Here is a 15,095-nt window from a genome sequence, read left to right on the forward strand (position 1 = left end):
TGCGCGCAAAAAAAAAAAAAAAAAAAAAACAGTATCTCATCAAGTAATTACCAAACAAGCCGATGGCGAACTGTATCAGGCCGAGCGCCATGGCCTTGTCCCTGGGATCCACGCATCGCAAGATGAGCAACATGGAGCCCACCTCGCTCGTCGAGTGGATAAAAACGAAGACCGAGAACAGGATCATATAAACCCAAAAGTTACTGCATTCCAGGTCGCAGTAACCGATCGTCGCCATGCTCGTCGCTTCCGGTATCGTTACGTTCTGTCCGATGCACTGACAGTTGTAAAACTACGAAGTGTAAAAATGTAATTTTGTGTCAGAGAAGCGAATAAAAAAGAATTAGAAAAATTGATCGTGCTCTATTTATTGACTCTCTAAAATCCGTTACTAAAACACAAAAACGCTACAAAACAACATTGCTAAAACTTCATCTAAGCTAAAGTTTCATCACAACTTCAAGTACGGTTTAAAAATTTTAGGAAAGTTCAATCAATACGAAAAATAACATCTGACATATCGTGATTTAAATATCGTTCGTTCAAAAACAACACATAATTCTTTTGAGATTCACGTCCGCAGTTACTTGGCAACAATTTCAATTTCTCTGGTTTTATGATGTTTCCGAACTGATGACCGATTCAATTACTATCCTATCCCGTGTAATCTTACGCGAACAGAACGTGTCATCAGAACACTCTCCGTCCGCGGGAGCGAGCGTCTGATTTTACCGAGACTTAACACTTACCGATGCTACTTTGCCGTCAGCAACCGTATAATTCGAGCACCCCGCGTGACACGCGGAGAAATACGTTCTGCCGTCGGCGCCGCAGATTGGACTGAATTTGTTCCGATCGCAGTCGCAGGTAGCTTCGCAGATCGGCTCGAAGCTAGAACGCCTGCGGAAATATTATTTTATTTGCCAATCAGTTTTATATAAAACGAATCAGAGAACTTTGATCTGCTGAACTTCACACACACGTCTTGTCTATGCAAAATAATTCGTTTCTCGCGAATTAATAACTCGAATTACCAACTTGAGGAGGAAAACATGCATTTTTCTCTCAGGCTTTTGCTCATCTTTAGATATCTGTTGAATGTGCCGATTTATTCTCTGCATAGCAGATTGGAGTCGAATTAAATTGAACAAAATCACTGGCATCGAGGTTCCTCCATGTCGGTCTTTCATGTCGGTCAGATAAATGAATCGAATCAGGAGAGCTCGAAATGTATGTATCTAGGAGAGCCGAGAGATATCGTTGAGACTTGTAAATAAGAGAAGGAGAGGAGAGAAAAAACGAAGTGTTTCAGATACATATATTTGCAATGTGCATTCTAATAGGACACGCATTCGAACACACGTTTGTCTTTCTTTAAACACCAGCCTCACGTTTGAATACAAAAATAAAAACGATAATTTATCGCGATAACGTTAGCCAGCGCGTGAGTTCTGAAAGACTTTTGAAAAACATCGTCGACGAGAGGGTATGAGACCGCAGAATAGATTTGCTTAATTGGAAGAATATATTCAAAACGCGCACGAGTCTCTCTCATATACCGATGTTATCTCAAATCTTTTATACAGCGAATTATCGGTGGTTTGTTCAATTCTGTTGAGATACAATCGCACACAATACACACTCGCACGCACACACACACACACACACACACACACACACGCAGTCTCTTTCTTACCCGTCGGGATGCGACACGAGTCCAGTAAAATCATCCATCGGACAGCCGATAAACATCAGAACACCCATGCCGATAGCGTAAACGACCGCGGTAAAGGCGATCCAGGCTGCGACGAACCTGGCGTTAGGCTTCGCCCTCAAGATAAATACTCCGCTAATTATTATACCCAATCCCATCACTAGAATACCGCCAACACCTGCACAAAAAAATTTACACTCATTATATACGAACGAAAGCCATTCACCTGACGACTCATGACTTGCGTCATGGTTTAGTCATGGGAATCCACAAGGATGGCCACACTTCATCAAAACATCATTAATAAAACTTCTGCTTGCTATTTTCTACGTAATCGAGTGGTATCTAAAATACATTTCTATACATTTCTACACGTACAAAAATATAAAATATAATCGCGAGATATATATTGAATTTTATCCCGTATAAAAAAACACGAAATAGAAAATGAAACATCTCTTTTTTGCAAATAATTGCAAAATAAGTACAAACGAATCGCGATGCGGTGCTATTTATTTATGTCGTAATACTCGATACCGCATCGTAATTCCATGTGTGTACTTTCATTGAGACGCGATTAATAAACTTCCGTGTTCACGTTTTGTTTAATGATGCGAAATCGCGCGCAATAACGGTGTTAGTTGCATGCCAAATTATTCGCTGAATAACACAGTCGTGATAGATTAATACACGAAAGGGCGTAGAATGACGGGGGGAGAGAGAGATAGAGAGAGAGAGAGAGTAGAATAGAAACGGAGCGCAGCCTCACAGTTCTATCGTCAGTCTTGCTACTTGCGCTCGCCGAACAATCATCATAAATTAGCGCGTGCACACACGCGCGTGGTAGAACGTGTGTGAGTATTGAGAAGCACTCTGTGTAACAATTATAATAATATCGAAGTACACGCGCACGTAAATCCTCTCTGTCGAAGCCGAATAATTGTATATCATGTCGAATAATTCGCTTTGCATTATCGTTGCACGCATCGAATTACGACATCTTTCGCATTATGTATGCCGTAAGAGAGTTTCAATTATTTAGTAATTAATTGGTTATATTAATTACAAATCTAATTTTCGCAATTATCTATAGATGTACACGGTGTATCGATATACAGAATAATATTGAAATAAGAGATTTTAAGCAAAAATCGAACGTGGAGTTACAAATGTGAAAAAATAATGTCACTGCTATTTGTGTGTTTGAAGTTTACTTGAAATACGATGTTGATAGCGATATAACTCGGTGTTTCCAGTTTTTAACTGATCGAATAGATTTTGTTCACGACTTCCTGCGCAACGAAATAAGAGAATAATTCTTTTTTTTCTTTTTTTTTTTCACGAGCAAAATAACACGAAATATACCGGCCGGTTCCGTCGTTTACGCCAAATTATCCACTTTGCGTCGTAATCGCGACGGACATCCGGCGGCGAAATCTTGCGCGACGTCGCCCGGCGGCTCGATCTTTCGCGAAGTGTCGTCGTCGTCACTGTTATTTCGAACACGATTCATCTCTTTCACGGCGCATGTCATTAGTAATAATTGAAGATGTGTTCTCTGATGGTTCCTCCTTCTCCTTTTCCTGACACACTCGCATGTTCATGCGCGATAATTACCTGAGATCATGTTCGCATGATGAGCAGGCAGGCGAAATTGGCTTTCGAGGTACTTTGGCAGAAAGGTGTAAAGGCCGGCGATCGGCAGGATGTGCAGCACGCTACTTGCCGTTCTGAACATCAATATATCGTTTTTCAGAAGTCTCTTCACTGCGTTCGGAAAATCTGTAACAGCGATCGGAGAGATATTACCAACGCGGTGCAGGTGTAACATGCGTGTCTGACGTGCGCGTACACGCGAGACCGTGTAAATTTAAATTGACAAGTGAGTGTATATATTATACGCATATTATATATTTTAATTAACAACTTTCGTTGCGTGGAATTTTAACAAATATTTTTTTTATTTTTCGCAATTTCTGTTTTTTGACATAATAAAATATATCGGACAATAATGATGTGCCTTTATCTGATTTTACTGATTTTACGGTTACTTCGTTAGAGTCAGAACCCAGATGAGAACCCAAGGCCACAATATTAATCTATGTAAGACGGGTGTACAGGTCATCGACTCGAGGTGTTACATGTCTCATGAGCGAAGGTTACGCAGGGCTTAGCGATATCCTAGTCGCGATCCGGCTCTACGCGAATACATTGCGCCACACAACATATGCGCGCGCCCGCTTATCTCTTTATATTGGTTCCGGTTTATCGCTCGATCTCTCTGCAACGCACAACATGTGCACGCACATTCGTTTCATCGGGTGTGTTTCACTCATTTTCCGAATAAATTTGATAGTATTTAGACGCATCCACCTACCGTATATTCGCCGTGTGTAAATTTCATACGAGTTCGATTGCGAAAAATACTCGAATTATCGAGTAACTTGGTCGATCCTTTTCGTTTGCTTCCACGAGGATCGGAGTGCGACTGCGGGAATAAATTCGCGTCGAGGAAGAATTTTCGTTCCGCGCGATTCCGCGTCTGTGCGAAACGGGCGTTTGCTTATACCAGTTTCAGCAACGAGAGCGATTTCAATATCACAGACGATGGCGACGTTTATTGGCAGTTTCGCCGGCACGAATGTTGCGTATCGGCGGAGATCGATGCGTCCCGTAGACTTTTATACGTACACTCCTGCGAGACGAAGGTATACCACCGCTCGACTTATCGCGAACGTATTGACCCATTTGAAATATATATATATATATGTACATATCTGCTCTCGGAAGCTTGTCCACAGTTCGCCAGCGATCCTCGTACGGACAATTAAGGAGACGACCCTTATCGCAATCGAGCAGCTAAAATTTATTTATCGAGACTCGGCAAACACGTTTGAGAATCTCTCGCTTCAATTTATGATCAATTTCTGGCGTCAATTCGAACTCTCTCTTTTCTGCGAAACCAATGCGTTCGCGACTATTCTTCCTCGTATAAGTCGCGGTAAAGCAAAACGACAAAATCCCGAGGACACTCCTCAATATCTTATACAAATGACAAAGTCTCTAGTTTTAACTGAATTAACACTTAATAAATCGACGATTCGCGAGAAATTTTTCATTTTATTCAAATTTATGTAAGATATGTATTTGACAATCAAATTTCTCCAAATCGAAAAAGTAAGAATTAGTTTTTTACACTTCTGTCTTTTTCTCTTTTTTTTTCTCTCTCGAAACTTCCTACTTCAAGGAGAATCTAAAAATAGAAATACTAGTTTCTCTTTCAAATGGAAATAACGGTGAATAATTCGTTTTCTTGTTTTTTTTTTTTTTTTTTAAGTGAGGTTTTCAAGTGTCCTTTTGATTAATCTAAAACTCTCGATAAGAAAAAAAAAAATTAAGTGGATGCGTTCGATTTTCTTCCGCTGAAGTTTATGCTAGTTTATGTACTCAGACGGGATCGAGTGTGTTTCCACCGCACGATACTATAGCAAGTTATACAGTACATGCGTAACCTTCTGCGTGTATAAACGTAGTTACATGCCTAGGACTGCCTAGAAGTCTTCTAGGCACCTGAGAGAGGCCAGATAGGAATCGTGGCAACCTCGCATAGGTACATGGCGAACCATGAGTAGACTAAACGTGACTAACATCGCGTTCTAAGTATTATCGTGCACGCACAGAACCCTTTAAAAGGTACGAACGTGTGATACTGCGTATGCGCAATCAGCGTCGCGTGTATATTACATATTTAGAAATATATTTGTTCCTCATTTCGATTCTTCTTTTGTTTTGACAAATATAATTTTTTTAGGATTTTTCAACGTTAACGCACAACAATGCGAACGCGCCGCGATTTAATCTGCGTTTTCTCTTCGAGAAGCACAGCCGCGCCGAACACACATCACAACGATTTGGCAATAAACTGTCCTTGAAAAAAGCAATATTCAAATATTCGTTATAAATATGCAATAGCTAGCGGGAACTCGCTTTCAACTAAATAATAATAGCGCGCTGATAATAAATAAAACATTAGATACGAGTTAAAAAGTTAGACATTAAAACGGCTCTCACGTAGGCGATCCGCCGAATTAAGCGCGACGGTGTTGGTAATACAGCTGGAAGCGAACACATGTATATACAGAGCGATTGAGAGAGGTATGAAAGACAGAGAAGAAAGAGAGAGAGAGAGAGAAAAGAAAGAAAAAAAAGAGCTGCAGCTAAAAAGAATCTGTGTGTATATGTGAAAGAGAGAGAGAGAGAGAGAGAGAGAGAGAAAAAGAAAGAGAAAGAGATAACACACGCACATAGTCCATGTTCACGCGCAAAACATACGCGCGTGCGTGTCCACCATTGCCTCTATGCACAACGCGTGACCGTGAACTTGCCCCACCTCGTGCACGAGTCGGTCAGTCATTATTATTAACGCTCACATGCAAAGCGAGCGGCGGCGTGCGCGCTATCGTGTGTGTGTGTGTGTGTGTGTGTTTGTGCATGCACGCATGCACACGCGTGAACGGACCATCTTCGTGCGAGGGTCCGTTAAGGGAACATCCGATTTCAGGGCTTTCGGCATCGGAACAAGCTACACGTTGTTGCCGAGGTACAGAGTGACTCACGCGACTCCGATGAAGCGCTTCGTCGTCTACATACATCGTCTCACAACCAATATTATATTTAAAAATCTCTATTATTTTTCAACAAATACGCAATATATATGTATATAATCAACGTAGCGTTATAAATTGTCTCATTAATCCACCTTGAGCGACTTGAGGAGAGATCAAAGGATAAATAGGTCAAGGTGAATTGTGCGAATCGCTGAGCGTGAAATTCGCCGTCTTCAAAAGAAGCCACTTTTGGCAGTGCAAGTTCAGCTGGAAACAACAACATCAAAAAGAAAAACAAAATCGATAAAACCGCGCAAAACTTTTAATCAGGGTGATTATTCACGGTCGCCTGCGAGTAGTAAGTTCGCGGAGGTGATTCTCCGTTGCGAGCTAAACCGAGCGTCTAATTTTTTTCACAGACGTGCCGAAGCCTGTAAATCTCGTCGCGCGAGCTGTAACTTCTCCGATTGAGCGCGCACCGTATTATGTAGGCAGAAAAAAAGAGAGAGAGAAAGAAAGAGAGAAAGACGACACCGATTCTCTGCTCGCCACCAAATTTGCCATTGACCTTGAACCGTAGAAGTTCACGCTTGAGAGATCATCTGTGATCAGTTTATTTCTCCTTTTATGCTCATACCAATAGAGCATACCAAAGGCATTACACACGACAACGAGCGGGACCAACCAAAATCTCGACACAGCTCTCGCGCGAAATATCAAAAAATCTTCGTAACATTATAACATATTTTAATTTTTTTTTTCTCTGACCAGAGCAATATGAACGCGAAGTGTTCGTCGGTCAATCAATGCAATTAAAATAATAAAAAAAATTTAACGACGCGTCATAAATTTATGAGCGTAAAGAAAACGCATTATTCGAACTGTAGGCGAAATCGCTTGTCGCGAGCTCCCGATTAACTTACGACGAGCACATTGTCTCCGACTTCTATTTGCATTCTCGTTAGCCTTCGATCCGCGGCACACTAAGGCGAGTGGTGGGCACGCAAAATTTCGCCTTTCGGCGCGAACTTTTCAGCGCGCAGCAAAAGCGATGCTCATTCCTCCGCCGCGGGATGTAACACACACATTCTTACAAGCAGAATAAATTTTTCTGCGAGCGTGAGAAACTTTTTATCATCAACGAATTATCGTAATTGCGCATATTGCAAATATTCAATTGCAGAAAGGCATGCGACCGTGAATACGACAGTACGTTAAATTTAGACAGCAAGAATAGATCGAGAGACAGAGACATCATCAGCCGCGCACACATTCTCTATTATCCTTTCCACTCTCGGCGATTCTCTTCCAGAGAAATCGCACGGGAAATCGCGAGAGCGGAATCGGAAGAAAGAGAGACGAGTCTGCGCCACAAGACTGTGCCACAAAGCAGCTTACACACGACGAGTCATAAAAACAGATTAAGCCGACGTGGAGATCCGATACGGCGCGGCCAAAACGGCGACCTAGGTCTGAGTGTGAGCAATCGGAACGTCCGAATAAAGATAAATCAGGACTTACCTCGGAGACTAGGCTTCTTCGCGTCGGCTCGTCGAGGGGGAGTTCTGCTCTTCGGCAATCGCGTCGGAAACGCGAACATCCCAATACTGACCAGCATTAGCATCGCCGAGATCAGCACTAATCCTGAAGAACAACGCGTGAAAATTTGTAACGACTTGTCTCTTTCCGGTGCGAATAAAATCATTTCCTCTGAAGAGTCGCAAGTAGTAGTTTTTTGAGAACCGCCATTTTTTCGATCTCAGTAGGTCTCAGTGAGCGATTTTATTCGAACTTACCTAGCCACCATGCACCAACCCACCGGGGGTCCGTCGGCGTGATCTGCGGATTCCTCGACAAATCCGCATAAACCATCGTGCACAAAGAACCCAGAATGAAACCTAATGCCGGACCAAGAATTCGCACCCCAATGGTGATCGCTGTCGCACACAAAAAATAAATGATGTCTCAAGTCTGAGATCTAACTGTAACTCGCGTTGTATCAGAACGTATGGTTTTCGACAAAAGAAAAAAAAAAAGAAACTCACCAAAGTACAAAGGACTCTCTCTGCTGGCCACGTTGTCGTCGATGTACGGTATGCCTAGCGTGTACACCGCCGTTTGGCCCATTCCTACGCCGAGCAACGATACGAAAAATATCGCAAGCACCACCGTGGTTATTTTGCTCTGTATTCTTTGCTCCGTAAGAAAATCACCCTCGCAGTACTCCGCCGAATCGGTCTGCGGCGCGCTTGTCGACACGTTCCAGCTATGAGAATGACAAACGACATGTAATAAAAGCTGATTGTCGCCGAGCGCGTTATCTTGTGTTGTGGCTATGTTTTGTTATTTCGTGCGGTAATTAAAAATTTTAAATGAGTACGTGTCACGCGCAATAACGCGCAGCCTGTATTGCGCATTTCAATACAAGTCATTCATTCTTTCTCGTAAATATTTTGCATCGTCAATGATAAATTGTACTAATTAGTTTATACAGTAATTAAGGATTTGTTTGCTATTTTGAAATTATCTTGCTACTCATAGATCTGACTAACTAACAGTATATCCTACTTCTTGTTCAAATTTAATCAACTACTTCCGGAATTGTATCAGGAAACCAACGCCTACGTGGGATGTCCTAAGTATTTTTTTTTCCTCGTATAGCGATAAGTGCAGCTGCGCGTAACGAGCCAGCAATACCAAGAAAAACGTAATCGACATTGCTCCATTTTATTACCGCGTTAAATTGCGCGGATCTGTTTCGAGCATTCCGCGCGCCGTGGAATTTCGTTGTTCTCGGCACGATGGACGCTTCCATTATGTAACAGCAATTAGTGGAATTACCACACGTACAGGCATAATATGTTTCTGACTCCCCTTCCTCCCTTCTTGAAAGATGGAACCTCTTGACGTAATTATTACTGATGTAAGAGTTATGCTATATCGACCGAACTTTCTCGCTTGTTAGCCGAACACAGCTTTTCTCACAAAATTAATTTCTTTGCAGATGTTGTCAATGCAACATACTAAGTTGCGTAAAGATAACGTGCACGTAACTTCCATATCCTTTCGTTGGCGAGTCTCAAAACTAATTGTTATTAGCGCTAATTTGCGGGTGAAAGTTTTACAATCACTGGTTAATTAATTAAAGATTTTTTAATTTACTTTGTTTACATACATATTATCTACTTTTATTCTCAGATTTAGATAATTATTTCTATAATCTACATCTCTGTAAAATACTGAAAAAAATTCTGAAAAAAATACTGAAAAAATCTTAATTAATTGATTGTCGTTTATGTTTTCGATTTAACTCATTTGGGATATATTCTAGCGCAGTTTGCCCAAACTTCGTTTTGTATCGATCGCACAATGAGAAAAGAAAAATCAGTTTTTAAGCTCGGAACTCAGAAACTGCGAAAGTTGTGAGGTGGATTTTATGTACTTTAAAGGGTTAATTGTCTGCGGATTATAAAACCGCCGTCGGTGCATCTTACTGCACAGAAATACGTAAAAAAACCGGTTTTTGCAAATACGGTTTTAAGGCAAAACTGAGCACTCATTACTTCGACATAGTCCGTCTCATATTGTGTATTTACGGCGAACGATTATCTCCGCCCGAAACGATAACACACCTGGCCGTTTGTATTTTTTTCGCGAGACGTTGTAATAATAAAACGAGACGATCGTAAATTTTTCCGCAAGAGCTTCTTCGTTTGTTTCGCACAAATGAGCAAATTATTGTAAACATAATTTATTAAGCGAATAAATTCATAATACGGAAGAATTAATTGTTCAAGTAATTAATCAGGTTGATAATTCGACACTAAATTAACTAAAGTTTTCGGTATGTAGTTTGTTATTGCATAATTGTTAATTATGTTGTAAATTATATTCTCTTTTCGCACTTTTTTAAATACTAGCACAACACAGGCGTGCGCTATTGTTATTTTTATTTAACGTGTTGTCAATGAACACAACCTGTCACCGCAATGACAGATAGTATATATGTCTTATAAACCATATAATACACATATGAGAAATGTCAGAAATAACGCATGAAAATCAAACTCAAAAAATAGTGAAAGAGAGAAGTGGAAAAACAACACGTGACAAGGAAAACGGTAAAAAAGAGAATATTATATATATTATATGTAATATTCTATATCTATATATAATACTCACACATACGCATATATGTGTATATATATATATACCGTAATCACGTGATCGAAGTCAGTAACACCGCCGCGGTCGCGCGGCCGAGGTCAGTGACTCTACCGCAGTCGCGTGACCGAGGTCATTGACCCCGCCGCGGTCGCGCGGCCGAGGTCAGTGACCCCGCCAAGGCCGCGCGGTCGCGCGCCCGGGTCAGTGACCCTCCCCCACCAAGGCCGCGCGCCCGGGTCAGTGACCCCCCCCACCAAGGCCGCGCGGCCGAGGTCAATGACCCCNCCCGCCGCGGTCGCGCGGCCGAGGTCAGTGACCCCGCCAAGGCCGCGCGGTCGAGGTCAATGACCCCGCCAAGGCCGCGCGGCCGAGGTCAATGACTCCGCCATGGCCGCGCGGCGGAGGTCAGTGACATTACTGTATATAATACATATAATACAATATAAAGTATAATATTATAAATATATAATAAATTATTTGTATAATATGTATTATTTAATATAAATTATATATAATATATTATATAATTAAATTATATATAATATAAATTACAGTCACGTTATTTTCACGTGTTGTTTTTCTACACTTTCCTGTCACGTGACTTTAGTTACGTTTTTAATTTTCTTTACATATATGACGAACTGTGTTGTTGCGTTTCTTTGATTAGGAATTGACCAAGGCTCATCACGAACAAGAATCGCTATGATTCGTAAAAAGTAGAGAACTAATGAAGACATCTTCTTCATTATGATGAATTGGTCCTTGGAGGGTGTTCACTCATTAAGAATTTTGGAATAGAAGAAAGTGGACGACACACTTACCCGTCCAGCGTGCTGTTCCTTTCTTGGAATCTGCAGAGATTTGCCGGTATCGGGTCTGTATTGTTGGGTCCACTGCCGGGCTCGATGCCGCTAAACAACATCTCGTTCTGAACGATCAGCTGATCACCGAAGATGAAGTGGGGTATCGAGCAGGTGAACGAGCTCACAGCAAAGAGGATCATGCCCCAGGCTATCCACTTGGGCCGGTGGCCTTGGCCGCCGTAGTACGTCAATAATAACGAGGATCCGATCTGGCCGATCTCCGTGGCCGACATAATGATACCCGTCGTCTTCGATTGGATTTGGAAGAGCTTCTCTATTGTCGTGATGACGGAGACGAAATACGTGTAGTACATACCCTGTAGCACCTGCAAGTCACAAAGTAAAACAAAAAAAAACCAAGCATGATTTCACATCGTTTATTTGGTCGTTAAATCGTGGCTGTTAAATGTGCAATTTAAGTTTTTAAGTTTTTTTATCGGGAAAGTTTAAAGGATATAAATTTTTTTATGAAGAAAACCCTTATATTAATATTTTTCTTCATTTCTCTGGTTTATCTGGTGCGATATGATAATGTTTTTATAAAAATTACGGAACTTGTTTACTTTCCTTATAAAAAAAATTATTATAAATTGATTATTCGACACACTGACCCAGGTAAGGCAGAAGGTCACCAGAAAGGCTTGCTTCGTAGCGAAGTATTGTAACCAGAGCGGTCTGCACGGGCCCCATCCGCAGGACACGTCCGCGTCGTCGAACTCCGTGTGGATGCTGTTCGACCTCTCATCCGGCACAATCAGTTTGCCGTTCTCCGTGCCGCCGATTCCGGTGTGCAGCTTTCCGTTCGGTATCAAGCCGTTGTTGTTGTGCTGCTGCTGGCAGGTCAGACCGTTTCCGTTCGCCATATTCGGAGGAATGATCGCAAGCACCTCCACATTGCCGTTCGACAGGATCTGCATGTTCTCACCCGCCATTATTCCCGCTCGCTTCTCCGTGTCCACGATGCGCTGGTCGCTTTCTCGGCTCTTCCTGCGTCATTACAACAAATTTAGCTCGTATGTGAACTTTGCGGGTGACAAAGCATGCAAATGTGAAAAAAAAACAAAAACAAAAAAAACAAAAACCTGAAATCGCTAAAATAAGAAAGAAAGCAGGCGGGGTCCTGAAAGTATCGCGCTCGTGCGTAATACGAGTAACGTCACTCGAAACGCGGTGACAGTTATGGCATATAAAACGTGAGATTTTACGACATCTTAGGCCGCGCCGTGACTAGCCGGATTGTATTATATGTAATTAGTTCAACGTTGACGTAATACGTTCGAACAATCGCGTTGCGAAATCAAACGCGCCCGGAACGTAGCACACACGTACATTAATTGCAAAAAGGAAGAAGCGCGTGCTAGAGCGAAGCTATCTGATTCGATCTGTTTATCAGATCCTCGATTCGTGATTTAACTCCGAGAGTCCGGAAGTATACAGAGATTCTAGATTATGTTTAGCCTTAGAAAATACTAGAGTCGAAAGAGTGCTAATTTTAGCACGACACAAGAAAATTTATATTTCACTGCAAAATAAATTACATTATTGCGTCGCTTTGTGTGTTTTTCAAACACGAGCGCCTTTCTCTTCGGACAAGTATATCGAATGTATGTAATATTCTTATAAATGTATTTTTTTTTTTTAATAATTAAAAACAGAAATTTTCTCGATAATTTCATTAACAGTCCAATGTGTTTTGGCTTTCGCGTTTTTCGCCGATCGAGCTAGACTCAGCCAGACTGATACGTCAGAAGCCGAAACCCTTTCTCCCGCGGCCGGCCGTAGAATGAGCCGTCTGAGACACCCTGTAGCCGGCGTCCTCTCACTTTCATCGATGCCCGACTTTCCTCATTTCCCTTGCGTTCCATTCCACACCGGGCTATCGCACCGGTGCGGTTTTCACTGACAGCGCTCGCGAGATAGAGAAGTTTGTGCACTAGTAGAGAACACCCGTGTATATTACAGCTGGCGATATGTGACGATGAAGACGCGCGCGCGTTCTCTCACTTTCGCTACGAGATTTCTTCGCAGTTACGCGTCATCATCGCGCACTCGAAAATGACGAATGCGTACACGTGTATGGATATTTGCCCACACGTGGGCGCAAATTCGCTTGAAATTCGAATTAATGACAAGTGATTAATACGATGGTAATTGTGCGCTGCAAAGATTTCGAAGAAAGTCATCTGGCAAATCGCATATTGTGGTTCAAAAGTAAAAAAATTCGAATAGTTAAAAGTTTTGAAAGATTAGAATTAAAATTCGTCTTCGTAAATTCTTGATTATTCGAAATGTTCGACACGACGGTTTATAATTTGAGTTCGACACAATAAACTCGTCAACACGACACGACCGACAAACTCACACACTGTCTCAAAGTCACCTGTGTTTTCACGACACCAACTAAGGGCAACAGGGCTCACGGCACGACAACGACAATATATGTTTCAAATGACAATCAACTGAATAAATCAATCCAACTCACACGCTTATTTCCTTTACAGGTTTAATATAATTTATTAAATAGAATAGAATAGAATAATTTAATACAATACGACAACGGCAACGTGTAACGACGATTCGGCTAAGATTATCACGACTCGACTATTTCGACTTCGACGCAACGACTTACTTTTTCGACTGTACAGTTCGCCGGGTTTAACTTGAGTCTCTCGATCCTTCGCCGGCACACACCTCTCGCTCGACGATTCTCTCAAGCCCTTTTTATCACATTTTTCACGTGATTTCGGCAATTACATGTCAGCGCAGCAACATGCGCGCCAGTCGTCGATCACGGCCACCCGGTATGTGGCGCCGCCGCATAGCTGATATCTTACAGTTTACAATGACTCTTTCAAATGTTAAAAGTAACTCTTTTTGCTTATATCTAACGCCACACCGAAGAATGTGTCACTTTTTTATTTTCAATCTTATTACGAATAACAGAAGAACAACGGAAATTGCGTAGTTAGATGGAACAGACATCCGTTGTATGAACCAGCAACGTTAAGTAAACAGCGCAGAAATTGCGGAACATCGTCACGTGCGTTAGAGAGCGGATTTTATATCATCGTTAATGGCTTTACGACGTATGGTGGCTGACCCCTAAAATACTGTCTAAGAATACGGATCTGTTTACGGTGCCACAGTGCCCGTTTCTACGCGCCATTGACCCTATAACATTCGCCATTCACTGCACCGCGCGAGCTTGGAAAATTAGGATGAAAGTCCGCGACTCTCTTGAAAACACAGTTGCGGATCTTTGATCTAATCAACACATTCACGTTATTTGCATCTTATTTTAGTTTTGTGAAATCTAACGATTTGCTCTTTTTTTTATATAAACAATCTTGTATTCAATTATACCGTCTTTCATATTCTCTCGCTTCAAATCTAACTTCAATATTTTCGCAAGATTGTTAGAACGGATAAGTGTGTTTTGTTTTAAATTGCTAATTGTAATATCTCAAATATTAAAAATTTTTTAACGCAATTATTTAATCATTGCACATATTTTGATTGCAATTATTTATGTCCTTCTCGATGCGTTTTTCAAACCTAACATTTTTTTTGGCAAATCAAAGAGATCAAAAATTGGTTTTTTTTTTTTTATCTTCACGCTGACTTTCCTCGCAGCAAAAGTCGGATATCGAAGCCACAATCTCGCAACGAGAACGAAATCGAAAGGACTTGAGGCACGTCGACTCTCTCGTCGCTTCGTACGACTGGTTGGCCGCGATGGCGAAA

General features: G+C 41.6%; 1 protein-coding gene across 4 annotated transcripts in view; it reads right to left on the reverse strand.

Annotated features, from left to right (window-relative positions):
- Positions 1-15,095, reverse strand: part of LOC109851960 (solute carrier organic anion transporter family member 3A1) — an 84,740-nt gene that overhangs the window by 3,011 nt on the left and 66,634 nt on the right. For 3 of the 4 annotated variants that reach the window (XM_020422609.1, XM_020422607.1, XM_020422608.1), the window contains 9 exons: positions 11,963-12,338; positions 11,310-11,677; positions 8,367-8,587; positions 8,118-8,258; positions 7,843-7,965; positions 3,332-3,496; positions 1,697-1,892; positions 750-900; positions 52-292 (listed from right to left, as the gene is read on the reverse strand). In XM_020422609.1, coding sequence (XP_020278198.1) covers positions 52-292; positions 750-900; positions 1,697-1,892; positions 3,332-3,496; positions 7,843-7,965; positions 8,118-8,258; positions 8,367-8,587; positions 11,310-11,677; positions 11,963-12,283 — 1,927 coding nt within the window. In that variant the 5' untranslated portion in view covers positions 12,284-12,338. Of the gene's footprint in view, positions 1-51; positions 293-749; positions 901-1,696; positions 1,893-3,331; positions 3,497-7,842; positions 7,966-8,117; positions 8,259-8,366; positions 8,588-11,309; positions 11,678-11,962; positions 12,339-13,980; positions 14,022-15,095 lie in introns of those variants that run through there. The other variant, XM_020422611.1, reaches the window with a different exon arrangement.

This window comes from Pseudomyrmex gracilis, unplaced genomic scaffold (genome assembly GCF_002006095.1).
Source record: "Pseudomyrmex gracilis isolate BER0280 unplaced genomic scaffold, ASM200609v1 scaffold_22, whole genome shotgun sequence".
NCBI classification, from domain to species: Eukaryota; Metazoa; Arthropoda; class Insecta; order Hymenoptera; family Formicidae; genus Pseudomyrmex; species Pseudomyrmex gracilis.